The sequence below is a fragment of the Mugil cephalus genome, chromosome 1 (genome assembly GCF_022458985.1).
Source record: "Mugil cephalus isolate CIBA_MC_2020 chromosome 1, CIBA_Mcephalus_1.1, whole genome shotgun sequence".
Taxonomy (NCBI): domain Eukaryota; kingdom Metazoa; phylum Chordata; class Actinopteri; order Mugiliformes; family Mugilidae; genus Mugil; species Mugil cephalus.
This window is the reverse complement of record NC_061770.1, coordinates 7,174,184-7,200,130: the sequence shown is the minus strand read 5'-3', so window position 1 is coordinate 7,200,130 and position 25,947 is coordinate 7,174,184. Positions and strand designations below refer to the sequence as shown.

The following is a 25,947-nucleotide window of genomic DNA, read 5'->3' as shown; positions in this document are numbered from 1 at the left end:
TTTGGTTGTAGAATAATTTTATTACATGCACCCGCAGAGCTGGTCATAGCATCAACAGTTAGAAAGACACTACAGCCTCAAACAGTCAACAATCATTTATAAAGGCACAAACAGCAAATTGAAAGATACTGCACTATACACACCTGACCCAGTACATAAAAATACAACTGATTACAATTACAGCTGCACTTACTACTGCAATTACAGCACAGAAAATAGTACAATATGACATCTACGCTGTGTTTCTCAATTCAGACAGTAATACTGCACCACTGGCTCCAAATTCAGTCATCAAACATCATAACATGAATACCTGTGTTCATGCAGGAGGACGCAACTCAGCCTGAGAGGGAAAAAATGAATACCTGAGTAAAGCAACACTGTACTGAACAAAAAGAAAATCAATGCTGAAAACTGCTTAGATGGACTGAGAAAGGTCAAAGAAAGAGTGGACTGATTCCTAAAGTCATTACTGCAGTGAACAGATTTACACTTTCTGCCAACTTTTAACCTTATTTAGGCACTTGCGGTAAATGAGCAATGACAGTGATAACTTGCAGCGGCATTTCCTTTGGACTGCCACTTGATTTTTGCCCATAGTTCACAGGATTGGGCCACACCAATTGGTTTCAGTATCTAGCTAGTAAAGTGTTTTGTCTTGTTTTGTAAATTAACAAGAAACATCTGCAGCATCATCCAATCAAAGTCAGCAGTTTCATTTTATTAGCTGGTTTTGCTAGCTATGCAACAGTTAAAGCAGAGCATAGGAACTAGTTTCTGTGGTGCAACTCCTTTTAAATTGTAAATATCCATAGTTTTCCTTCAGGTTATAACTGGGCTAATTTTGGATTTGCAAATTGCTGGTGTAGTCGGCTCCTGGTCTGTGTTACTCTCTCTGACTCAAACGCATGATCGAAACTACTACTCTGAAACGGAAATACTCAGATAAGTGTAAAACAATAAAGAATGTATCAGCGTCATTAAATGATAAACAGTAAATTACATGCTAGTGGGATACATGTTCATAGACCTATCACACATTTTTTTTTAAAACCAACCATGTTTTGAGTTTTCTTTTGATATTTGCATATTTTTCTGTCTCTGCCATATTAAAACTGCAAAAATGGCGAATAGTAATAACACAGGGAACAGGCATTAGAAAAGAGTGGCGGTACCAAAAGCAAGTACGCCGATGTTTCCTTGTAGGATTTTTACCACAATACAGTTAATTCAGAAAAACAACAATCAGTGGAACACAATTCTCTTACCATTGTTTGCCGCATTCTCCCAATAACATCAATATGATGATGTACAGCTTTTAATAGCTTTTGATGCTCAATGGTCCAGCATGCTACGACTTTGACACTGACATTCTTCTTCTTGGAAATAAAATCTGTGGCATAACTCTGACGGATCCCTTGCTAACAGGAATCTAGCTACTATATATGGCACCAGCGAGGTATTAGCTTGCACATAATGCCTCTGTCTGATATGTTTGGAGGAACAGCACACAAACAGAAGAAAATACACACTGTTCACAACTGCAACGGCAAAATCAGACTCCAGAGGACATACTTCTGGACAAAGAATAGCACAGCCTCGTTAGCATAGTATCATGTGGGATGGACAACCTGCAGGCCTCAGACACTGTTAGGGTTGTAACAGAGCATGTTCAGTTGCAAGTTTTCATCCCAGTGTCTGAGGATGATGAAGAGCTGATTGGCTGCAGCTTTGATGGAGGCCAAGTCTCGGCCTTCTGGGATGCACTGCGCGCTGAGCCACATGCTGGCTTTGGCAGCCACCAGTTCCCACTCTATGAAATAACTGGCAGAGCTGTGCTCCAACCAGGCGAGGGCCACTGCTGTGGCCCACACCATGCTTTCTGGATCCAGGGTCCTCTTCAGCGCGCTGCCAGAGCATGCTGTTTCCATGCCCCCGGACCCGGAGCTCCGTGCATTATCCACCTCGGAGTGCGAGGGCTCGGCAGCAGTCGACGGACTGGCTAACGGGGAGGGGCCGGCATCCGCCCAGGAACTCCTGGACAAATGACAAGGACTGTAGATGCCTACAGTGTGCTCTGCAGATTGCTGATATGTTTCTGCCTCAGATGGTGATCTGCATCCGTCATCGGCGCTGTCGGCGCGGCGGCTGCTGGAGTGCGACAGGTGGCCCAGGGTGGTGCGATGGCTGGCGAAGGGAGACGTCCACTTTAGCTTGTCCATGGGCACATTAATGGCATCACACAGAGCGGCATCCAGGGAAAATGCACCGCTAGCCAACTGCAACAACACCTGCAGAGAAGGAAATTTACAGTTTGATGTAAAACTGAAAGGCTTTTTGTTGTGGGCTTTTCTCCCTCTTTTGGTTGGGAGTGTTGAAGCCGTCAGTCAGTGGGAATATGCGTTTTCAGTTTTTTTAACAATAAACTTCAACTGATTTGAGTTCAGGCTGTATTTCTGCACTGCAATGCTTCCTTGTTAGAAGAAGGCTAAATACTCGACTGGGCTGTAATTGTACGTCTCTATTATTCTGTAGCCATTAATTTCAGACAGATATTTTCTTTCCATTGATCTCAGGAATCAACCAGTCATACATGGACAAGATGGCATGTGCTGGATAATTACAGCTTCCACATATTAGCACCTTTGTGTTACTTAACCTCTAGCAGTTTCCTGCTACGCAAGGTAGAAAAAGAAAAATCAAATTGACAGATACAAGCTAATGCTATTATTGATTTCCTTTATTCTTATTTTTTTTAAAGATATTCTTTAGACCTTAGGGCCATTTAGTATCTATCACTCGTTTACTTGCACTCGACAAACTGCCACATCCATCTACAGTCAGTTCAAAATAGTCAATCAAAAAATATCACTACATGAAATGTGCCCTGTGTTTTTCATTTCAGAGGATAATACTGCACTCATCGCAACAGAAACACCCATGTTCATGCAGAAGGACTAATGCAACTCAAATTGAGAGGACAAAAATGAGTAAAAAAAAAAAGCAAGACTGTACTGAAAGAAAAGAAAATCAAACCTGAAAGCTGCTTGGATGGAGGTCTAAGAAAGAGAAATATTACTTAGTGCATATTTAAAAAATAATAATAATAATAATAATAAAAACATTACTGCCGTCAACCTATTTACATTTGCCCACATTTAACCTTCACTTGAAGAAAGGCTGAATGTAGTGCTACATGCTGTGAACCTCACCCCTCACAACTATCCAGAACCTACTACTGTTGTTCACTTGCACTTGCAACAAACTGTGACATATTCATCTGCACTCAGTTCGAAAGAGTGACAATAAAAAAATTAAAAAATCACGTTGACTGAGCGTTCACTTGTATAGATCTGCTTCCCACCAGAGGAATGTAGTCTTTGTTCTCGTTGTCACTCTCTCCGATTGAATCACCGGACTTGCTGTGAGATCGACACATGAATCCTTTGGCGGCTCGAGTCAGGAGGCGAGTCCTGCTGAGAGCCAGCCTTGCAGAGGAGAGGGGAAAGCAGATGTAAATCACAGTGTTCCACATTTCTAGTACGCCTCAAGACTTTAACATAACAACTGAGGTCAAAAAGGATTATTTTTTTTGCCAAGCAAGCTGCTTGGCCAAGGGATGGAAATGTTGTTTTCGTCCTTCCTTGGGTTTGCGGGTGGGGGGTCTGCACCCCGCAACTCATTTCGCAATATGACTAGCCGCTGGTGATGGAGTAACAGTGATGTTATAATTCCTGTCATTTGAGGACACAAAATGGTTCTGATGTTCTGGACGATTCAGTTGCAGAAGTAGTTCTTCTCTGTATTGGTTCTAACACACTCCACAATAAATTCCCCAATGGCGTGTTACTAGAACCTGATAAGAATTGAGTCTGGCTACACCAGGACAGAATGGAAATTTTGTCAGGTGACCCATTTGTCTGGGCTGAAATATCAAAACAACAAATGGACTGACAGGAGATTTTGCAAAGGCCCTGATGAAAATCGTCAGGGCGGTGAGTTTGTTAAGATTTGATTTCAGATGTTCTATTTCACCTCTGGATGAACAAAAAGAGATTTGAATTATCAATTATAAAAAACATAGATTTTAGCTCAGAGGTCTGCTGTGCCTGAGGGGTTGTTTCCTACATCAAAAGTTTTTCCAACAGCTTCGGAAGACCTTTACTCCCACACATTTTTTTAATTTGCTGTCGCGATGTCTGCATCCAACTTCACGCTATGATGAAGTTGATCTTCTCTCTTTCATTTTTACTCAGCTTTATACGGAGAGTGCCAGACGAGGACTGGCTGTGCCATTTTGCCCATGTTTAAATGGGATAATTGCGTCTCATCTTTTTTTCACTCAGTCGGCTAGTTATTTTCTAGCAAAAGTACAGCCTCACAGAGCCACTCGCATGACTGCAGACACCTAGTCTTGCAGAAGCAAAAGTAGAAGCAATGGTGAGTCATGACTATGTGGTCACAGCTGAAGAAGGATCCAGCAATCTCCTGATGTATTAGCATGAGCTTTCATGTTCTAAAACTCATGCAGTGGGGCTGCAGTCAGCCTCAAATCACTTACCTGGCTGAAAAAAGGCTCTCGACCGATTTCTGTGACTGGTCGGAGGTCACAGACGGACTCCTTTGAGAAACTGAGAGACAGAAAGACAGAGATGAAAGCAGAGTTATTTCTTCTTCCTTATTTCTCAACATGAGTCCCATAATAAAATCTAACATAAACCTACTGAGCTGTAGCAGTGACAACAGAAGCAGCTGCTTCCTCTTTCCAGGTGAAGCCCTTCTTGTTTGTGACTTCAGTATATGCTCACTGTTTTGTATATGAAGGCCCAGACAGCATTTGTCAATACAAGCCACAAAACAGTGTCTGCTTCTATTGTCACTTGGGAAACTAAAATATCAATAATCTCATGTTTCACATTTGGAACCATGCCACCGTGTTGCCCTGAAAAGACACCTAGAATGCTAGACACTTTGTGTCAAAGGTCTTTGAGGAGGAAAATTGAAGAGACACAGGAAATTCACTGACCGATTGATGTCTTACTCTTACCCTCCGTGAAGCTGCATCTCTCCCAGCCAGAGGAGGAGGGGGTGCTGCATGGAGAGGCGGCGTCTTCTCCGTCTGATCAATCATCAGAAAGATTATAAATGAACTGTCGGCTAGCCTTTACTTTACATTTTTAACAGGCAGTGTGAAGCAGATGCTTGAGAAGCAAGCTTGTCTTTGTTCCTGCTGTTGCTATGCCACCACTGGAGACCAGTTTGCAATGTTGTGTTATTTTGCCGAAGCTGAAGTATTTTTAATGTAAAGCAGCACAGAGCATGTGACAGCTCAACATCTCACAGCTCCAGGAGCCGCTGATGTGAGACCACAACCTTATCCATTTCAAATAAAGGCAGGTTTGGATTATCATAAATATATAAACATCAATTTCATATCGCCTTTTCTCCACAGAATGATATTGCTTTGACCATATAATGTACTTGTCTATGCTGGGAAAGAGCCCCGCTAGAAAATAAAGCTGCTGATCCGTCTAGTGATTGAAGAATTTTAAAAAACTCAGCCTACTGTTGGGCAGCATTACGTCTTCAGCTTCCTCCGACATGCCTCCAGACTGAGAGCGGCCCAGCCCGATGGAGTAACCTCTGTTCTTCCTGCTCCCTGAGCGAGACCTGGACTGTGAACCCCTCTTCAGACCTTCACCTGAAAGCAAATTCTAAATTTAGGCAGATTTTAACCCGGTGGTAGCTCTGCTGCACGATTAGATGAAAATAATATCACAGTTTGGCCAGAAACAAAGTCTAATTCTTCCTTGATTGATCTCTCACGGGGAAGTTTTTCCCTGCACTTGGCCCATCCATTTGTTCACACAGTGGTGTGTACACACGGAGCAGTGGGCTGTCGTTTGCTCGCTCAAATCACCTCGGCCATGGAAACGGAGGGGGATGCAAACCTGTTATCTTTGGGTCCGAGGCTGCTTCTGTAACCACCAATCCCCCAAAATGTGATAATGTTAGCAGCCAGTTAAAGCAATAATCAGACATCTGAATAACAACATTTTTTTCCATTTGAAAAGCTCGGACGAGAGATTATTTTTCACTTGGTTCCTTACACTGATCGGGCATAACACTCTAATACTGTGTTGGTCCTCCTGTTGCTGACAAAACAGTTCTGGCCTGTTGAGGCATTATACCCCTGAAGGTGTGCTGTGGTATCTGGCACCACGATATTAGCAAATCAAAATTAGATTAGCAAATCATTTAAGTCTAAGTAGATAGTTTGTCCAGAAACAACCCACGGATGCTCGACTGGGTTGATATCTGCGAACTTTGGAGGCCAAGTCAACACCTCAAACTTGTTGTTGTGCTCCTGAACCATTTTTGCTTTGTGGCAGGGCGCATTATCCTGCTGGAAGAGGCCACAGGCGTCCATTAAAGGGCACAGATGGTCTGCAAAAATGCCTAGGCATGTGGCATGTGTCAAAGTAACACATGGATGGCAGGACCCACAGTTTCCTAGCATTGCCCAAAGCATCACACTGCCTCCGACGCCTTCTTCCCATGGTGCATCCTGGTGTTCCCCAGGAGAGTGATGCACACACACACACACACACACACACACACACACACACACACAGCCAACCACATAATGTAAAGGGAAATGTGATTCATCAGACCAGGCCACCTTCTTCTATTGCTCCGTGATCCAGTTCTGATACTCACGCGCCCTTTGTGGGTGCTTTCGGCAGTGGACGGGGTCAGCACGGACACCATGGCTGGTCTGTGGCTGTGCAGCTCCACAAGCTGCCATTAACTGTGTTTTCTTACTTATTTCCATCAGAGCCAGCATTAACTGCTTCAGCAATTTCAGTGACAGCAGCTCATCTGTTGGATCGGAACACGTTTGCCATCCTTCGCTCCCTACATGCATCAGTGAGCCTTGGCTGCCCATGACCCCCGACACCGGTTCACCACTATTACTTCCTTAGACCGCTTTTGATAGATACCAACCACTGCAGACCAGGAACGCCCCACAAGAGCTGCAGTTCTGGAGATGCACTGACCCAGTCACCATCACAATTTGGCCCTTGTCAAACTGGCTCAGATCCTTACATTTGCTCTATTTTTCCTGCTTCTAACACATCAACTTTGAGGACAAATTGTTCACTTACTGCCTAATATATCCCTCCCACTAACAGGTGCCACGATGAAGAGATAATCAGTGTTATTAACTTCACCTGTCAGTGGTCATAATATTATGCCTTCTTGGTGTATATAGGCCATATTCCATGTGTAATATTTGCACTCACAGATTTCCTGTCGCTTTTTACTTTTCATATATATTTTTGATCTTTTCGTACTGGTTGTGGCTTTCACTATGAGTCTGACAGAAACATAATGTTAGCCCTCTTCTTTACATGTATCAGAATTGACAGTGACTTTAACGTGATTCAACAACTGTAATAATTATAATAATAAGGACAATTAAACTGTTTGCAGATCCGTTTGCTGTTAACAGGCTTGAGCAAGTGCTGGCAAGTACGTTCTTTAAATTTCAGACAAAGCTTCCTCCTTCCCTCCAGTCTGTCCAGTCTGTATGGTACACTGAGCTAACCATAGCTTTCCCAAAGCCTGCCTGCATTGTTCAAACATAAACAGAACAGGACAATGGGTTGTATAAGCATCACATTAAAGGCACGTCACTTACCAGGATTTATGTAGTCAATACATGTTGGCAAATATTCATTGGTGTCAAGGTCGATGGGAACAAACGCAGTGTATTTGCTCAGTATATTGCAGGCTTTACTGGTGTGAATGGCATATAGCTGGTACTTCCTGCCAGAACCTGTGAATCACAAGAAGCACAAAATGATTATACAGAATAATAAAAGATTACAAAATATTACAGGAAATGTACTTGTATTATAAAATATTCCATTACAAGAATGAAAGACAACATAGAAATGATGAAAATTAGCTTTTTTCTAGCTAATAGCAAAGACACAAGAGCAGTGAATAAAATTACACTTAACAGTCCCTCTCAATCTTATATCTATGTTTTGTTTATTTTGTGTTTTTATTTCTCACATTTCCGAAACATTAGATTTAACTTAGGGGCTAAATGCTGTTCTGTCTTTATAAACAACCCAGTATCTGCTCCCCTAATCTTCCTTTTAAAGACCTGAACCCCCGATGAGCTCACCATGCTCAATCTCGCACTCCTTATCCGCCATGTGCTCAAAGTCGTGTATGATAGAGCGTCCGGCCAGATGGTGGAAGGTCTCGTTCCACAGCTCCTCGTGAACCTTCTCCTCGCGTTCCCGGCCACTCAGAAATGGCTCAATGTCAAAGACCACCTCCCACTTCATCGGTTTCCCACACAGGAGCCCGGACACCACAGCCTTGCAGTCGCATTTCTGGCGGTTGGCAGCGGCCAGATCTGAAGTTTGACTCTCCTGTGGGGTTTCTGCTTGACATAACTGGTGTCCATAACCATCTGAAATAAGGAGCAAGACTTGATTCCTGAATGTGCATTTATCAGTAACACTGTGGGCGGCGTTCTTATTTACCTGCCGCTTCTCACTTGGGCCTGGATTTGTATTAAATGAGTTAATTTCCTGTTCCCTAAGAGCTCAGCCTGCTTGAATGGCACTTTAATAACTGCTTTCTAACTTCCCCCTTTTTTTATTATTCATCTCATAGATAATTTTCCTTTTTGTCCCCTTTCGACCAGTAGACAATAACCAAAGTTTTTCAGCACTTCCGTCTCGGCTTCATTTTTCAGCCCCAGTGATTGATGCTTGCTTTAAATATAGAGCCTACTCTGAAAGGTTTGTTCACAAAGGGTATTATCCTGAAGGCATAAATTCAATACCCTGGTCATTAATACAGAAAGATTATGTTTGTGTTCTCACCTGAATCTCCGATGCTGCCAACAGACGGGCTGTCTGTGGATGATCTGGATCCGTCTTCCCCAGGTGCGCTGTGAGTCGGCGGTGGCACACTGCTGCCGCTGGGCACGGGGTTGTCCTGCGGCTGGGGATGGAAATGAGGCTCAGTGTCCTGCTGCAGAGCTAGCCCCTGCTGAGGGAGCGGTCTGTGACAGCTGGCAGGATGCCCTCTGGAAGTTGCGGCACACAGGCTTGCCAGCTGTGGCTGAAAATAATAAAAATATAACAATTTTAAGTCAAAATACCAAGGCTTTATTGCAGGGTTTAATAAGATGTGGTACCTCATCTAGCTCAGATTTCATGCTTCCAAGTGATTACTGATATATGGACTATGCAAATCATACTGCGTAACATGAACGGCTACAACTAAGAGATCATTTTCTTTTGTATAAAATTCTCTTTCAAGACAAGTAATACAGTCTGAAGGAGTGTTGTGTACAATGAAATAATAGCAGTTAATAGCAGTATCTAACCTGTTTTGAGTCTGTAAAGACGTGAAAAAGCGTCATGGCTGCCTGTGTTACGTGGTTATAATTATTTAATTTGTGCAAAAAATAGAAATGCCTATATTTGCTCATTTAATCAAGCAAGAATGTAATGAGTGATTAGCAGGCGTCACAAGAGGAAATATAATTTCTTTGCAGACTGATTAATTCTGTTTAGTTACTCTCACATGCTCCCCAAGTAATAGTCAAACCTAATTGCCATTCATAAATTTTGCCCTTCATTACGGAGGAGGGCACATTAGTCTGTTCTTGATTATACTGCAGTTCACACAAGGGTGAGGTGTCTGTTTAATCTTTTAACACAGTCTCAATACAAGTATCAGTTTCAATGTAATGGCTTGACAACTACAAAATTAGATTCTTTTCTCTTCATACCCGCGAGTTAAGAGCTAAATTATCAACCGAATGAGGGACAGTTTGCAAAATAGACCAGAGCAGCTCTTGAACGTGAATGTTGCTGTTCAGCATGTGATTACACCTGGTAGTCATTCTTCCACTGCGTCTCGTGTTCAGGGCTCATCTGGCCAATCAGCTCCTGGACTTTGGCCCTCCTCAGTGGATTCTTCGCCACAATAGAGCTGGGGTCACTGGGAGTGTAGATCTTCTTTGCTGGGTTGTACTCTGTTATCTGGTTGGTACTGTACGCACGCCTTCTTGGTGATGTCTTATCTAAACCTGGCGTTTGGTTAAAAAAATATCAATGTATCATGAAAGCAGTTAAAAAGATATGTGCCCATTACATTCTGAAATGATGACTTTTAACTCAACGTGGACAGTTCACAGAAGCTTTCTGCCGGTGTCTATCCTGAATGGAAAAAATGCCATGCAACATACACTAGCCTTGCATACCCAGAATCAGTTCTTATCAGAATATGAGGCTGGTAACACACCACTGGGGTTTCTCCAACCAATCAGAGCCATTTTGTTGCAAACTGATTAAACTCTTCACTGGTATGGATGACTATGTCTCTGTTAGGCTTTATCACCACATCAAACCCAAACCATATGTATGACCGGGAAGTTCTTTGCCAGAGCATAGTCAGTGACCCCAGACCAACTTTCTGCCTCAAACAAATAATGGGCGGTGAAAGTTGAGCTGGCTTCCAGGCTAGTCACACAGTTCATTTCACACCTTTTTTATTGAAATAAAAATACTACTATAATAATACTACTAATACTAATACTAATAATTTAAATTAATTACATATATACAAAGTTCCTCTGTTTATTTCATAGCTTTATAAAGAAGTGTATTATCAGCTAAAATCATTGGAATTATTTGTGAATATTAAACCCATAAAACCCCATAAAAACTAGCTTGGCATGTGCAAAGACAACCACCAGAGAACAAACAAACTATAAGATTTTATGCACAAATGATGATTCTTAGGAGCTAAATGCTAACACTAGCACGACAATGTACTCACAGTGGCAATGCTGAAATTTGACCTTATGATGGCGCCAAGCTAAAGGGCCACCAAAGTTATTATTCACCCTCGGCATGACATGACTGTCTGCACCCAGTTTTATAGCAATGCATTCTATACCTGCCAAGATATTTCACTCTAAACCATAAGCCTAAGATTGGTGCTAGATGAAAAATGTCAAGGGATCGCCAAATCCAAGAGGTTGAGATATTTTAGTCTGTCAGAACTTCAGCAAGTGATAAGTGGAAAAAAACATATTCCCAGATATTACAGCAAATGGCAGAAGTAAGAGCTGACATGGAAAAATGGAAATCACGTCACTCAGAAGTTATATAGTCACATGTTCTTACCCATGGGGTCTTGCTCTGTGGTGACAGGACTGCTGGCTGTCATGGAGTCCTGGTAGTAGTCGTACAGAGCAAGAGACGGTGCCTCCCTGTGAGACCCCTGGCTGTCAACAGCTGTCTTCACTGGGTCCTCTTCTTGGGAGTGGTAAAACACCGAGCTGGCTGACTCAGTGGAGCGCATCATGCTGTATCGCCTCCTCTTATCCTGTTGAGATTTTGAGTAGGTGACACATCCAAATGCTTCAATGAAGACCCATTCACGAGATCTGATGAAAAGCTTATTCAGAGTGGCCCTATTACAATTTACTTCAAACACCGTTTAGAGGTAGCAGAGAAGTGATTTAAGTGCATCCGACAGAGATAATCCTCGTGCCATTGATCAGTTTTCAGCAGGTGTCTTACAGATTTGGGGTTGGCGTGGTAGCGGGTGGTGTCGCAAACCACACTGTAGCCAATCAGACTGTCCCCTGGAAAGAGAAAGGTGTTGCCCACTGGAGAGAGGAGCACTTCTTTGGTTTCCGGAAAGAGCCATTCGATGGAAATGTCGCTGAGTACTGGAGACATGGTTTTCTTCAGGGACTTTATCATCTGTGAAGTAAAAACAGCAACTATAGACTTGCATATATAAAACAAAACTTTCCCCTGACCAATACAGAAAGCAGATGCCAACTTCCTAATGGTATCAGTGGCAGACACTCAGCACTTCGAAACCTCTGCATAATGGCTCTCCAGTGGCCTTCAGAATAGCTGGTTGTCATGAGGAGTAATACACAAAGCTGGAAATTGGTACCTTGGGCTGTAGCCTCTCCCCATCGGCCAGAAACTCTGCTCTTCCTTTGGAAACTGTAGCCAGTCCCTGCACCAGCCTCCTGCAAGCATTCTGTCCTATGCCGAACGTAAAACATCTGCACAAACACATAAAACACTGCAGCTCCATGAACAGATCACGATTTCAAGGTGTGCACACGTTTTCCATACAACTAAAGAGACAGTGGGGAGATACAGAAACAATATAATTCAATATAGCCTTTAAAAACAAATAAAAGTGGGGATGTGGAGACATGCCTTTTGCTCCTTACAGAGTTCTCCAGTGAGGTTGTCTGGTGCCTGTCTTGTTTTACCATTTTCAGTACATTTATCACTGATGAGCTGGCTAATTTCACTGCACCAGCCTTGTCCCACTGCATTATTAATGAGATCAAGGAGGTGCAGATTAAAACGGAAATGTCACCGTCTAAAAACCTGACATGGCCTATCAGATTCATCCTTGTTTGATCTTGTCTCTGACTGGCTCCGCGCATTTGTAAGCACGGTGGGATAAAGACTCAGGAAGCGTTGATGATTCGGCCGAGCTCTAACCTAATGCAATCGTCTGGGAGCAGTCATCCATTAAAAGGGGGAGAAAAAAAGTCAATTATTTCCAGACTGACTCGGGACAGAGGATTCACAGTGTGAGATGCAAGCAGCAAAATAAAGTGATTTCCCAGCGTATTGCACATCTATTGTGCCACCGACGCTTCCTCGCTGTTGACAGCTGGTGTTCGCATGCCACTGGGAGCTTTCTTATTTTCTTATTTTAGCCGTAATGCGGCTTTGTTGTTGTTTTTGAAGCAGCACTAATGCTACTTTTCTGACAGATACTGTGCCATGATAAGGTGTTTGATAACGACACTACATAACCTGCATGCTACCGGATTTAATTTAGAGGATTACAACTCTATAACCGAGGGCTGCATTTAAGCCCCAAACAAACCTGAGATGTGATTTTTTTTGTTATCAACAATCTCTGCATTTGCTATTACAATAAACAGAAGCTCAACTTGTTATCATTTGCTTTGACACAGCACGCAGCATTTAGCACAAACTGGGTCATTGTGCTACGTGTTAAGAGCTTTAACAATGAAGGTGGTTGTGACACAACATTGAAAATATCCATAACAGCGTTACTCCTTATTGATCTAACATTTTGCAGAGAGTGTGCTAATAGTAATACTTGCCTGATGTAGCGTGCATAGCTGCGGACCAGCTCAACAACTTTGCCTGTGTTGCTGACGGCCCCGTCTGTGAGCAGAAAGAGCAGGCGGGGGTGTCCACTGAACATCGGCTGCCTCAGGATCCAGGTGAGCGGTGCCAGGATGTTGGTCCCCCCCATGTCAGCTCTGATCTTCCTGACGTACTCACAAGCCTGAGCCAGAGCCTCCTGGATGACAAAGAGGAGGAGGACCTCACAGCATGTTGTACTCACACAGCCCAGAAAATGATCATCATCCACTGCATTAAATCAGGTAATATGCATCCAGGCATTTCTCACCTAACATCACAGTATGTACTCATTCATTTCCTGCAGGTAACGTAAGTTGAACTGTGGTGTAATGGCTATTATCATTATGGCCGCCGTCTGTGTCATTGTTGCTGGATGGCAATAAATTCAACACCTTTAACAATTATCATTTAAATGCGATAAGCAGTTACTGTGAAGTGCTGGAAAAGGCACACACAAAACATTCTGACAATACTTAAGTAGATATTTTGTTTCTCTTCATTGGCACACATCTAAAAGGGCACTGGGTGTAAAATAGTCAGACCCTGAGGGCAAAAGTTGAAATTCGGAGACATGTCTGTATTAATTCAGAGGTCTGTGCTGTTAATTACGGACACTGCAGCCAAAATGAGGCAGCTTATACCTCAAGCAGTGGGTGTATAATTTACTGTTTTTCACACCGAAACTGTGCAAATCTACAAAAATAAAAGATCAAATGCTCTGCAGGTCCATGCGTTTCAGATATGTGCCAACAGATCCCAGAAACATAAAACCATTTGCTATGGATAATTAAATTAAGCACAAAAAATCTAAGTTTGGGTTAAAATATCTTCTTGGTTAAGGTCAAAGAACAATGAGGTTGAAGGTTAAAAGAAGTGTGCAAATCCCGATTGTTAGTGTCTTGATGTCTTGTGTCACTTTACACCATAGACTGTATGTAAAGATGGATGACCTGGCAACTCATGAGCCTATCGGGGGAGAAGCAGCATACAGCAAAGATGGCTGCTGAGCCACATGAAGCTGAGAGGGTGTGTGCTCTCATTTTGTACGGGCAAGAGACCCACAGGAAGCAGGACCTCGACACCACATCTCCACTGAAGTTTATTTCGAAGCCCACGACAAATGCGTTTGTGTCGGACCTATAGTGACTAGTAAGCTAAAATAAACAGGTTTTCCTGCTTTACCTCCTCGTAGATTTGGCTGGTTGTGAAGAGTGATTTAAATGTAGATCCGAAGCCGATGATGTTGAAAAGACAGCCAGGTACCAGGCTCTTGAGAATAACCACCATGGCATCCTAAGAAAAAGACAGAGAGCAGATTTGGTTAATTATCCGAGAATTACACTCTGATATCATTATTATTTTTATTTTTTTAATTTTGAAGGTAAAAATCTTCTGCCTATTGGTTGCTTAATGGCCTGTTGAACTATTTGATCATTTCCAGTGCAATATACACATCTGTAAGTGCGCTGCTGAATAGCAGTGTGGTGCTCCACACAGCTGTCATTGATGCTGAGCACATTTTTTCAAAGAGAACAGTGAAAGGATGATTGGCATCATCTACTGTCATTTCAGCTATCATTGCCTCTACAGCAGAGGAGCAGTTTCTATGAGAATATCCACTCAGGTGAACAGCAAAAAGACTACAACGGCTACACACTAGTAAAAAAATCTGTTTAGGTGCCAATAAAAACAACAACACTGCTTTATCTACGGTTTTATAGTTATATTCAATGGTATTCTGCAGGGTTTTGTGGCAAACAGTCATGCCGTTACCATCAGGATCACTCTGGCCTTGAGCCCAGACTGTAGAATCAGACGCATCCAATAAAAGCCTGAATGTGACACATAAATGAACACCAACCAGCGTCACAACATAGAGCAGTCAGTGCCCAAGCAGGCCAAAAACGCACATCACATCACATTAATAAAACACTGGTGTGGAATCAGCCCTGTAGGAATTGATGGTTGATGCTCACCTGAAACCTGAAATCTAAAACCTGGCAACTGGGAGACGTTTGGTGAACACTGCATGATTTGCATGATCAGCCGTCTTGTGCACATGACTTTCTTACAGTTGACTAACCAAATGCACGGCCTCAATAGACGGCAGACACAGACATAGGCTGTGAGCCTAGAAAGCAATTATGTAGCCTCTATTGATATATTGTGTGTTGTGAAACATCAAGTATCCATTTATTTTCTTTGAAAACATGAACATCTCAACTGGTAATGATGTTTCATACGTTGTGTAATCTATATGTAAAGCTCCATTCGCCTTAACATGTGTTCGCAGATCGACTACCACAAGAAAAACACATGCCACGCTGAGATTAAAATACCTTCACACGGTTGATGTTAACGCCGCTCATGCTGCCGCTGCGGTCGATGAGGAAGATGAATTCACCGTGAACCTTTCTCAGATCTGAGCAGATAGACTTGAGGTCAGGGCAGAAGTTCAACATGACCACGGGGTTGTGGAGGATGTCCTTATGGAGTCTCCTGTGAATTATATCTACCTATAACGACGGAGAAATCAAAAGCACGGATTAAATTGGGGCTTGGCATCCAGAGATGTTTGGATGAATTTATACAGGCTTTAAGGCAATACCTGAAGAAGCAACAAGAAAGGATATATATAAAAGAGACAAGTGATCAGATTGATAGACAGAGCAAAGCAATTATTGCAGATGTGCGGGAAAAGTCCAGGCAGAATGTACCGAGCCTTTGGAGTGTTTCCATAGAAACCCATTTTTACGGCTAAGTGCTCTCTCTCTCTCTCTATCTCTCCCGTCCTCATGTTTAGGTCTGCTGGTCACTTAACAACCTCATCATATCAGAGATGTGAATGAACACATGCACAACGAGGGGTGTAGTACTGATAGTGGAAATCACTAGCTGAGGCAAAGTCCTCTGCCCTTCATTATCCAATAGCACTTGACAGCATTTCAGTACTCAAAACAGCCATAAGGGACATAATGTTCTTCAACGTCAGTAAGCAAACCTCATCAGAGAAGTGCCTCAGGTCTCTTCTGAGGGATGAGTTTTTTTGCGGTATTGTGATATAAAGACTGTATACACAGGTGGAGATTTGTGAATACACAAAGCTATTCACGTAGACAGGTTAACAAATTATAATAAAATTGAACATGTTTGCACATTCTGCTAGAAAAAAATCTTCATTAGCTCTCAAAGTAACTGTCCAAACAGAAAAGCTTCAGCTAAAGCTAAACGTACTTACTCTTCCGGACTTGGTAGTACAACATTTTCTCATACAGTAAAAAAATTTACTAGTAGCTAAGAAAAGGACAAAAAGAGAGTCAATTCAAGCAAAAGCTAGCTAGCTTAAGTGGTTAGCAGTAGCTGCCATTTGTTGTAGTTATGCTAGCTTTAAATAATTAATTTATTAAATTGTAAATGTAATAAGTTGTTTGTATTTCTGCTTAAATGTTGCTATACATGGCATATTATATTATAAAATAGAGACAAAATGCCCAATAACGAATGTGAGTAAGTTAATACTTGTTAAAATGGACATGAAGCTAATAGACAACATTAAGAAATTGATGGTCAGTTTATCTGCTATCACTGTGTTTGTTTGTTTGGTATTACATATGCATTGTATTCATTATGTATTGTGATTCTAAAGAGGTATATATATCATTTGCAGTAAATTGATGGCCAACCTGAAATCTTTAGCCTTTTACTCAGTTTGCCGATTCCACTTTCTGACTTTGAACTTAATTAACAGACTTAAATAATTTACATGTTTTCATATTTTTTCATATATATTATTTATATTTTTCTATAATCTTGACTACACATCAGAGAAACTTAGACCACAGAACTACCTTTGCAGAAATCTCATTTCAACCTTGTGTTATGTGTATGTGTATATTTGTATTTGCATCAAAGCAACTATCTTGACATTGATGACATTGAATGTTATGGTTTCAGAAGCATGCCCTTGATGTCGGCGATACACTCACTTTCCTCTCATTGCTAGAGTCCTTCTTGGTGGCCTTGATGAAATCACTCCGGCCATGAAGATACTCATCATACTCCTCCAGTGTCATGTCCCCATTTTCAATGAGCACATGTGGCAGATGAGGCTCTAAAGTGGCACAGGACAATGATATTATTATGAATATTATAGGCAGATTACGAAATAGACGCCTGGAACTCACAGGATGACAACAAAGATTGATCTAAAAGCAGAGAATTATCCTCATATTGCTTTTAGAATTGAACTGTGATTGTTTATAAAGATGCTGTGTCACAGCTGAGCCTCAAAAAAAAGAAGAAAAGAAAAGAAAAAATTGAGGACTGAACGAATCTTGTGGAATTGGACTGTTATTTCTTTTCTGTGATCTGTATCTGCAGGAATTGAAAAGGCTTTGGAAGTATTGATTTCAGACTTCTCCGAAACTGTCTTGGATTTCCTCACCTAAAAACCTCAAAACCTAAATATTGTTGTGGTGTGCTGGAGGTAGTAAGAGAATCATAAAATATTTATCGACATGTTCTTAGCAAGAAAGTAAGGTACTGTTATTGTAGACTTTACATGCTGTCATGTCATTTAATTAATTCAGTGATTTGTTTATCAAGCGACACAATCTATACATGCATCTGTTTTCTGCTGCCTATCCAGGCCATGACTATACTGAAAATGGCCACATAATCCCATCTGGTTTTCAACAGTATGTGTACTTTGTCCAGTATGATATATGTGCCGCGTGTTGTATTAAAATGTCTTCAATTTAACTTGTCGGAAACCCTGCAGTATAGCCATTAATCCACTAAGCTGATGCTGATAGGGACTGTATCCTCCATCTGTCTGCACAAGCTGAGCATCCATGTTGAGACTGAAACTGCAGCTCTGGCCTGAGATGAATTAAATTGCCCAGCACTCGCCTCGGGTCTGTTTGTGAACAAAGCCTTCATAAGAGACCTATTGGATCAGTGAGACCAGGGCTCACTCCTGCCTCTGGGAGACAACTGGCCCACATATGCTCCAGGTCAAGACAGTGATAAGGGAGGGACAAGAGCACTGGAAGAAAAAAATACTGATAATGCACACCCACACACGCACACTGACTCTGCTGGTATGTCATACATTAATAACAGAGGACCATGTTTCTTGATGAGGCACACACAAAGAGAGGCTGTGAAAATGTTTCCACGGATCTGATTAAAGGCACACACACACACACCACGGAAATAAACTATTTCAAAATATTTGAGAGGGGTGAAACACTAATTGCAGGGCTGTGCTGTGAGTGAAATTGTAAACCTACCGCTCGGGTAGATGAGGATTTCGACAGGGAAGTCATAAGTATACTTGTCAGCTAGGGTGATTACAACGCTGGTGGCGGAGCGAGCCAGAGGGTCTGCATCAGCTCGGATGGCATGAGAAGGGCTCTCCACGCCTACAGAGAGCACAAACCACAGCAGGTCACATAACAAGTGGTTGCACCTCTAGCGGTCAGAATAATCAGGATAAGTTTCCTATATGAACACAAATTTTCAAAAAACTTTTAAAGGCAACATTTGTACAGCAATTGATTGTGGTGTTCAGTAACCAAAAATCCATCTAGTCTTTAAGTTAAAAGTGATAATGTGACAATCTAGAAAGTATTGTATGCTTATAACAGAGGACCATGTTTCTTGATGAGGCACACACAAAGAGAGGCTGTGAAAATGTTTCCATGGATCTGATTAAAGGTGCGCACACACACACAGCAATGCTTTCTTGCAAGAGTTTTATGAAAATAAATTGATATCACTTTCACATCTGCGGAACATGGGGATTCACCCATGTATGTTTAGCTTAGCTTTGTTTAGCATAAACACCGGATACAAGGGAAACCTAGTCTTGATCTGGGTAACAAAATCATTTGTACAATAGAGACTTTCAAGGAGTCTTAGCTAGATGTTTGACAAATTACTGGTGAGATACAAGTTGGCTGATGTGTAGTCATTCCTAGGTCCCGTGAAACTAACTGATTGGTGGTACTCTTGTACAGATTTATCAAACAAACAATAAAATACTAATTAGTGAGTCTTAGAGGCGATTGGCCTTTTGGACAGAGCTGGGCTGGCTGTGTAGCCGTTCCAAATCTTTAACTTAGCTAACTGGATGCCAATTATTACTGGAAAACAGATGATTTTCTGACTCAACTCCTGCAAGAAAACAAATTAGCTTTGTCAAAATGTCAAAACATATTATTAACTAATGGTTCCTAAACACAACAGTAAAGGAACAATTCCATCTAATGTACCATCTGGAGATGTTCAAAAGAAACATTTGCTTAACTGCATTTACACACGTTCTCCACACTATATAACAAGACGCATCACAATTGTTCCTTGAATTGTGAGCGCTTCAAAGAACTGCAGTTCTACTTGTACACCAAATTCAGAAGCACTGAATTCACTGACCTGCAAGGAGATAAGGAGCCCGTATCTCCAGCTGGAAGTTGAATTCGTAGTCCATGGAGTTTATGGCATCCTCCTCGAGCAGTGATGCCAACCACAGCTGAGGGCAGTTGGGAGTTTGATCGTGGGGACTCAAGGCACAGGTGTGTCTGTCCCGCCTAAAAGTGGCAAAGACTAACTACATTAAAGTACTACATTACGTACAGGCAGTTTCCATCCATACAAACAGACATTTAGGAATACACCAAAAGACACCATAACATGCATCATGGTTTTCTAGGCAAATAAGAGTGTGACTTCTCTGTTTTATAACGGCATCTCTTTTTCTCTGTTTTCTTACGTTCTGGAGAAGTTTGGGGACAGCCCCTGCTCCTCGTTGATGGTCCTCTGCACCCGAGGCGTACACACTGGTGGGGACGAGACCCTGATGCCCCCACTTGGCAGAGTGGAGAGCTCAGAAGAGGTGCTGACCAGAATGTGGACTGTCTCCATTGGAGGGATCACCCCAAGGTTAACCACCAACACTGTCCTCTCAAAATCTTCATCCATTACAATGTGTCCCGTAACACCTGATCAGATAATAATGGCCACAAAACAAATATAAAACCATCCAGCAGTTATCTTGGATACCTTGATTATCCATTTTAATCTTGTCTAAAACAATCACCCTGACCGCAAAACAACACTTTTACTGATTGATGTAGAAATCTCAATTATACCTCTGACTCTCCAGCCTCCAACAAAACCGTGAACAAATTAAGCTGTCCTTAAGTGGGTGTCTATCAGTGCATCCCTGATGCTGGAGATAATAGTATGTCGCATCGTTAGCGAGACCTCAGGCTTGCTTTATCATTGCTGTCTTTTAAAATTCAGTCAGTCTGTTGACTGCAGAAACGCAGAGCAGCAATTGATTAGACATTATATAGTTGACACAGCTCCACTGGATCTTGCGATAAGTTATCTAAAGAAAAACATGGGGATGCATTTTAAACCTGTATTAATCTAATTAACTACTTGATACTGATACATCAACCATAGACTGTCGTGTGAAAAGACAGAAAAACACTATTTAAGGCCACCTAAAGGATATATTCATTCATTTTCCAAAACTGCCTCGCCCCAAGAGAGTCAGGGGGCATAACTGTGCATGACTTCAATAGAGATATTAGCTGTAGAGACCAAAATAATTTTTCGAATCAGGGTGTATTTCTATAATATATATAACATGGAGGTCTATGGAGAGTCTACAGAGATTTATGTGCTTTTGGAGTCAGCCTCAGGTGGCCATTTGGGGAACTGCAGTTTTTGACACTTAGATGTTGCCTTAACACTCGATGTGGTTCTCCCTTTTGGAGCTTTTGGTAGTAGGGTGTGTGGTATGTATGGCAGCTCAGAAAAGTTGATAAAGTCCATGCATTCAGTTTGTTATGGGTCTCCACTTGGCGACAACAATAAACTGTCAACATCTTCAAAATGAAAACGTTAAAGAATAATTGAATAATGTGTCAGAAAACTGTTACCCACTGGATCAACAATGAAACAATCTTAGCATAGATCTGCAATAGCGTCAGTTCTCCTTTTTGGCTTTATTGGTCTCCGTAAGCTAATTACAGAAATATCTGGCTTGGTGCCTGCACTAGCTTGTCTTTCACTGGCTAATGTTTGGCACTTGGCAAGTGGTGCACAGTGGGGTTTTCAGAGGGGAAACTGGCAGTGGAAACAGGGATTCTGAAAAAGAGTGAGCCAAACAATAAAGTTGCAGCTGCTAAACCAAACAAAATGGTCTTCAAACCGTTAAACCCTCCATAGGGGTGGTGAAAGCTGCAGAATTGAGTAGTCCTTCTCTGTTGTTTAGTCATCAACACCTTTAACATTACACGTAAATAAACTCATTTGAGTCTTTGCTAATTAAAAAATATTGATTAAAACTGCTTCAGTCTTACCGTTGCCACTCTGGAGAGCTCCATTAGATGTGTTGCAGCAATCCAGATAACAGTCGTCAATTTTTGTCTTGTCTTTTATTTGCAGTGTCATAATTTGACTGGATATCATAGCCTCAAACCCTACAACTATGGAGTTTTCTTCCAGTGGATAAATGAAGATCCCTAAAAGGCAGTGAATATAGAAAAAGCAGAAATAAGGGCATGTACCAGAGGTAGTAAACAAGTTTCTGGGCATACAATCGGTTTAGATGGTTCAAAATGGCTGGAAATGTAAAGATTTTAGTCACACTCACCTTCGATTGCATGATCCTCAATATTTTCATAGGTCATAGAGGCTGTCAGAGCCAGAGTATAACCCCTGACACAGGAAGTGATGTCAGACACACTGAGTGGCAGAGCACTCCGGTTCTCTTTGTTTATGAGTCCAGGCATGTTGCTGATTTTAGGATTCTGGTTGGAAAGGGAGACACACATCAATATTTTATGCCAAAAAAAAGCTGTCGCCCCCAGGATATAGTATGCCACTAAATAAATGGAAAACACAATATTAAATAAATATACTTAATTATTGAAAATATATGACTGGCATAGTGTTTGAGAGAACAAACTGTTCTGGTATATGTGCATGCACCACTGAGCATACAGTATGTAAAAGGTGTGCACACTGTCCATTGCTTATCTTCCTTGATACAGCTATGTTGTTTGCAACAACAGATATTTAGAAATATAAATTACCATGCCTAAGTGTGGTAATTAGTATTTAAAAAAAAAAAATCATTATTGTCTTAATAAATGTGCTAACATGGTAACGCTATGTAATAAAAGTAAAGTGTTTGCTTTTATTTCATAATAACATTTTTCTAATTACTTTTATTTCAAGGCAATTCACATTTATATTATAATTTAATTTTCGATGACACAGCATGCCTCTTTTAACAAGCTCAATAACTTCCCAACAAATTCAGCTAGGTAGCTTCTGTTAGCTTACAGCAGCAACAACAACATAAGTGATATCAGTGTTTTATGGATTTAACTGCAAATAAAACAACACAGAGACACATCTCCTTTGATTCGTTTACCGTTTGAAGCTTGCTAACGTGACATAGCCAACTAGCTAGCAAGGGGAGCTAATCATTGACTGGACTGCTCACTTCAGTGCACACACACACAAAAAAAAGACTTCCCGTTTGTTATCTTTGCTATTAAAAGACAGCAGATGTTACTTTGAGTTAATTTGCTAGCTGCTGCTGTCACCCTTCCCATCAATCTTCACAACCCAACTAACAAAGGCTAACTGCCTAAACTAGCAGCTGCCAAGACTGGACCCCTATTAAAATAAAACATTTTGCAAATGTTACCTTACATCTTTTCTCCAGTTCATGATCATATGTAATTCACAGTGAGTCTATGCACCAAACAATTGTTTATTCATTATTGAGCTTTATGTAGGAGAAATCCTCTTTTTCTTGGTTTCATAACTTTAGTTACCCGGCAGTGACATCAAACACCTAGCAGACTCAAAAACAAGAGCTGAAGCCGCTACCTACAGATACAGATGTCTGTTCAGTGCAGCACATCTTATGAGTACGTCAGCTGCAATAACAATTTTCAGTGCTGTGTGAAACCAAAAGGCCTAAGGTAAAGTGGCACAGGTGCTTTGAGAATCAGAGATAAAGGTCGTGGCAATAAAACAAGTTTAAAGCAGCAGCATCATTACAGCGCAGCGACTGTTATGAATGGAAAGTAATGTTCGGTGGTATGAGAGAGAGGAATACAGCATCACTGATTATCTAATATATTCAACCAGTCATCCATTGCTTTTGGATTGGCATCAGTGTTAACGTCGTCTCCTCCACTAGCAATCTTTGTTGTGTGCTGTCAAGGGTCTGCGTCTGCTGCATGACCAGAGCCCCAGCACAGGCTTGATATGACGAAAGCAATATCCATAGAGACAGCTCTGCTTGCTTGGTTGCAGATTGTCCGGTAACATCCATAAAGTGTTCTTTTATTTGTAATAGGACTGATTGCTATGACAATGCCAGGTCATTTTCCTTCACACAACCCAAAAGATTATTACTTATGAAATATTAAATCTCCAGGCACTCGCTCCTTCCCAACATAAGAAGCCCTTCCGAATCAATAGTACAATCGATCAGCCGTTCAAAATGAAGGTTTTAGGCACCACCACATGGTTATTTATGGTGAAGAAAAGGTCACACAGATGCAATTACAGACTAATTTGTTGTCTGCCACAACAGTGCCATCATGTGTCTGGTCGACCACAGGCTGCAAAGCAAACAAGAATACATCCCTTTGTCCCTCTGTAAAAACAAAAACAACAACAACAAAAAAACATCCTTTAACAGGTGGACAAAAGAAAGTCTTAGCGAAAGAAAAAAAAACAAGCAAGCAGAGCTAAACTGCAGACATCCACCTGCTGTGAGCAATAAATGGATAACAAGACAACACAGACACCAAACATCAATATACAATCATAAATCAAAGGTCTGTCTCACATAAAAGGTTTGAATTCAATAAAAGTTAGCAATTATCTCTCTAAAAAAAAAAGAAAAAGAAAAAAAAGGCTGCACTTCAGTAAGCTTTCTCTTTTCGGTCTTTCAGTTTATAGTATTTAGTGTTAAAAGTGGTAATCCCAAGGTGCTTTTCTCCTGGTTGGCTCAGTCACACATGAATCACCCTTTCAACCCTCTGGGGGTTGCTAAAAGATCTCCAATCCAGCAACTCTGAACATTTTCTATCTACTGCTGTTGCCACAGTCCTCAGCACTCATCTGTGCCAAAACAACCACCTGTTGAAATACTGTGTTTGTGTATCTGTTAACAGTGGAAATGGAGACGCATCCCAGGTCGCTTTAATCACCACCTCACTGGCTGACAATTTTTTCATTTAAAACTAATGACAGGCATGTTTAAAATATGCATCCCCAGGGAGACACGCTGCGGCACTGAAATTCATCTGCTATGGTCACAGTATCAGTCTCATTATCTTACCTTTCATTTGTGTCAACTGGATATGCAGCGAGGAGCTCTCTCTGTCAGAAGTCCACTTATCATGAAAGATATCCTCCTCCTCCACGACCTCTCTCGGCTCCCCCTTTTTTTCCTTTTTTTTTTTGTTCTTTCTCTGTGTCGTAGAGGGAATAAGAGTGCTGCCACAGGTGGCAGGAGCTACACATGCAGCGACCACATCGTTAGTTAGACGTACAATGCAAAGGAAGGGAAGGTAGCTGCTGCAGTGGTTCAATCACGCACAGCAACATGTGGTTTGAGCAACAGTTTCATTTAACCTGCTCTTCCCCCTCCTCCCTGTGTGTGTGTGTTTGAGAGAGAGAGAGAGAGAGAGATGAAGAGAGAGGCTGAGACAGAGGGTCTAAATATCCCACTTCCCATTCACATTCAAAGCATCAGCACCACCCACTCACTCCAGCCCTCGATGACAACATGAACCACCCTTTTTAACAGCGAGAGATCAATGTTTATTACATGTACCGTAACACCAGGAGCAGCTTGGTGGGAGAGGGAGCAATACTCCCTCATATCACATCTAATCTGTCTCCCCGTCTCCCTTCCCTGCCTCTGGTATCATTGGATAGCCTCTAATGTTTTAAATCCACCGTGGGTGTTTGGCTGTCTCCATGTTTTGTGATCGCCTGGTTTGATCCATGTCTTCTCTGTGGGGGTTACCATGACAATTTTTTATAACATCATTCATGGTATAGCTGTGAACATGTAGACGGTGCGTGCGTCCATGTGTGTTTGTGTGTGGATGGGTTGGCTCAAACTCAGCATCCGCCTCCAAATTGAATTAACCTGCAACCAATAAAACCTCCCCCTCTTCCTCCCCCGAGGTCCTTCCCTCTCACTGTCTTTCTGCTTCTCAACCTCTCACACATGCTAACTCACTTTCTGTCTGCTCCACAACAAGCAAATAATGAGAAAGTTATGCTATGTTTAGAAGTAAAACATACTCTCATTATCTATTAACTTTTTATTGTAAAAGATACATAATATAAAATAACTAAAGAGGAAATGTTCTGTAATTTTTTTCCTGAATAATTACTTAAATACTGCCTTATCAATTAATGGGCTAAGTAGTGAATCTGCGCACCATACAAGGTAATGAAGCACATTATTAACTGATAGCAGTAGGTTCTCATTAATGTTTTATGCTTTTCATACATGAAGATAGAAATATTTCTTTTCCCGTGAGAAGCACTGGATTTGGCTGTCTGGTGCTAAAGCTGAAACAATAAGTCAATTGCTCAACACACAAAAAAT

General features: G+C 41.5%; 1 protein-coding gene across 2 annotated transcripts; it reads right to left on the bottom strand.

The window, feature by feature from the left end:
• vwa5b1 (von Willebrand factor A domain containing 5B1) lies at positions 1-25,251 on the bottom strand. Of its 2 annotated transcripts, none has more exons than XM_047577237.1 (22): positions 24,661-25,251; positions 21,943-22,099; positions 21,650-21,811; positions 20,047-20,275; positions 19,710-19,864; positions 18,566-18,697; positions 17,258-17,382; positions 15,611-15,787; positions 14,454-14,564; positions 13,226-13,428; positions 12,019-12,133; positions 11,631-11,816; positions 11,232-11,433; positions 9,933-10,129; positions 8,913-9,153; positions 8,201-8,494; positions 7,706-7,843; positions 5,567-5,701; positions 5,027-5,119; positions 4,562-4,631; positions 3,365-3,488; positions 1-2,291 (listed from the first exon to the last, which is right to left on the bottom strand). In XM_047577237.1, exons 2-22 carry the CDS (start codon positions 22,079-22,081, stop codon positions 1,641-1,643), a joined length of 3,879 nt encoding a protein of 1,292 aa, XP_047433193.1. In that variant the 5' UTR covers positions 22,082-22,099; positions 24,661-25,251; the 3' UTR covers positions 1-1,640. The 2 variants fall into 2 exon arrangements, with proteins under 2 accessions (XP_047433193.1, XP_047433199.1); XM_047577243.1 differs by having other exon boundaries at positions 5,048-5,119.
• Between the last annotated feature and the right edge of the window lie 696 nt (positions 25,252-25,947).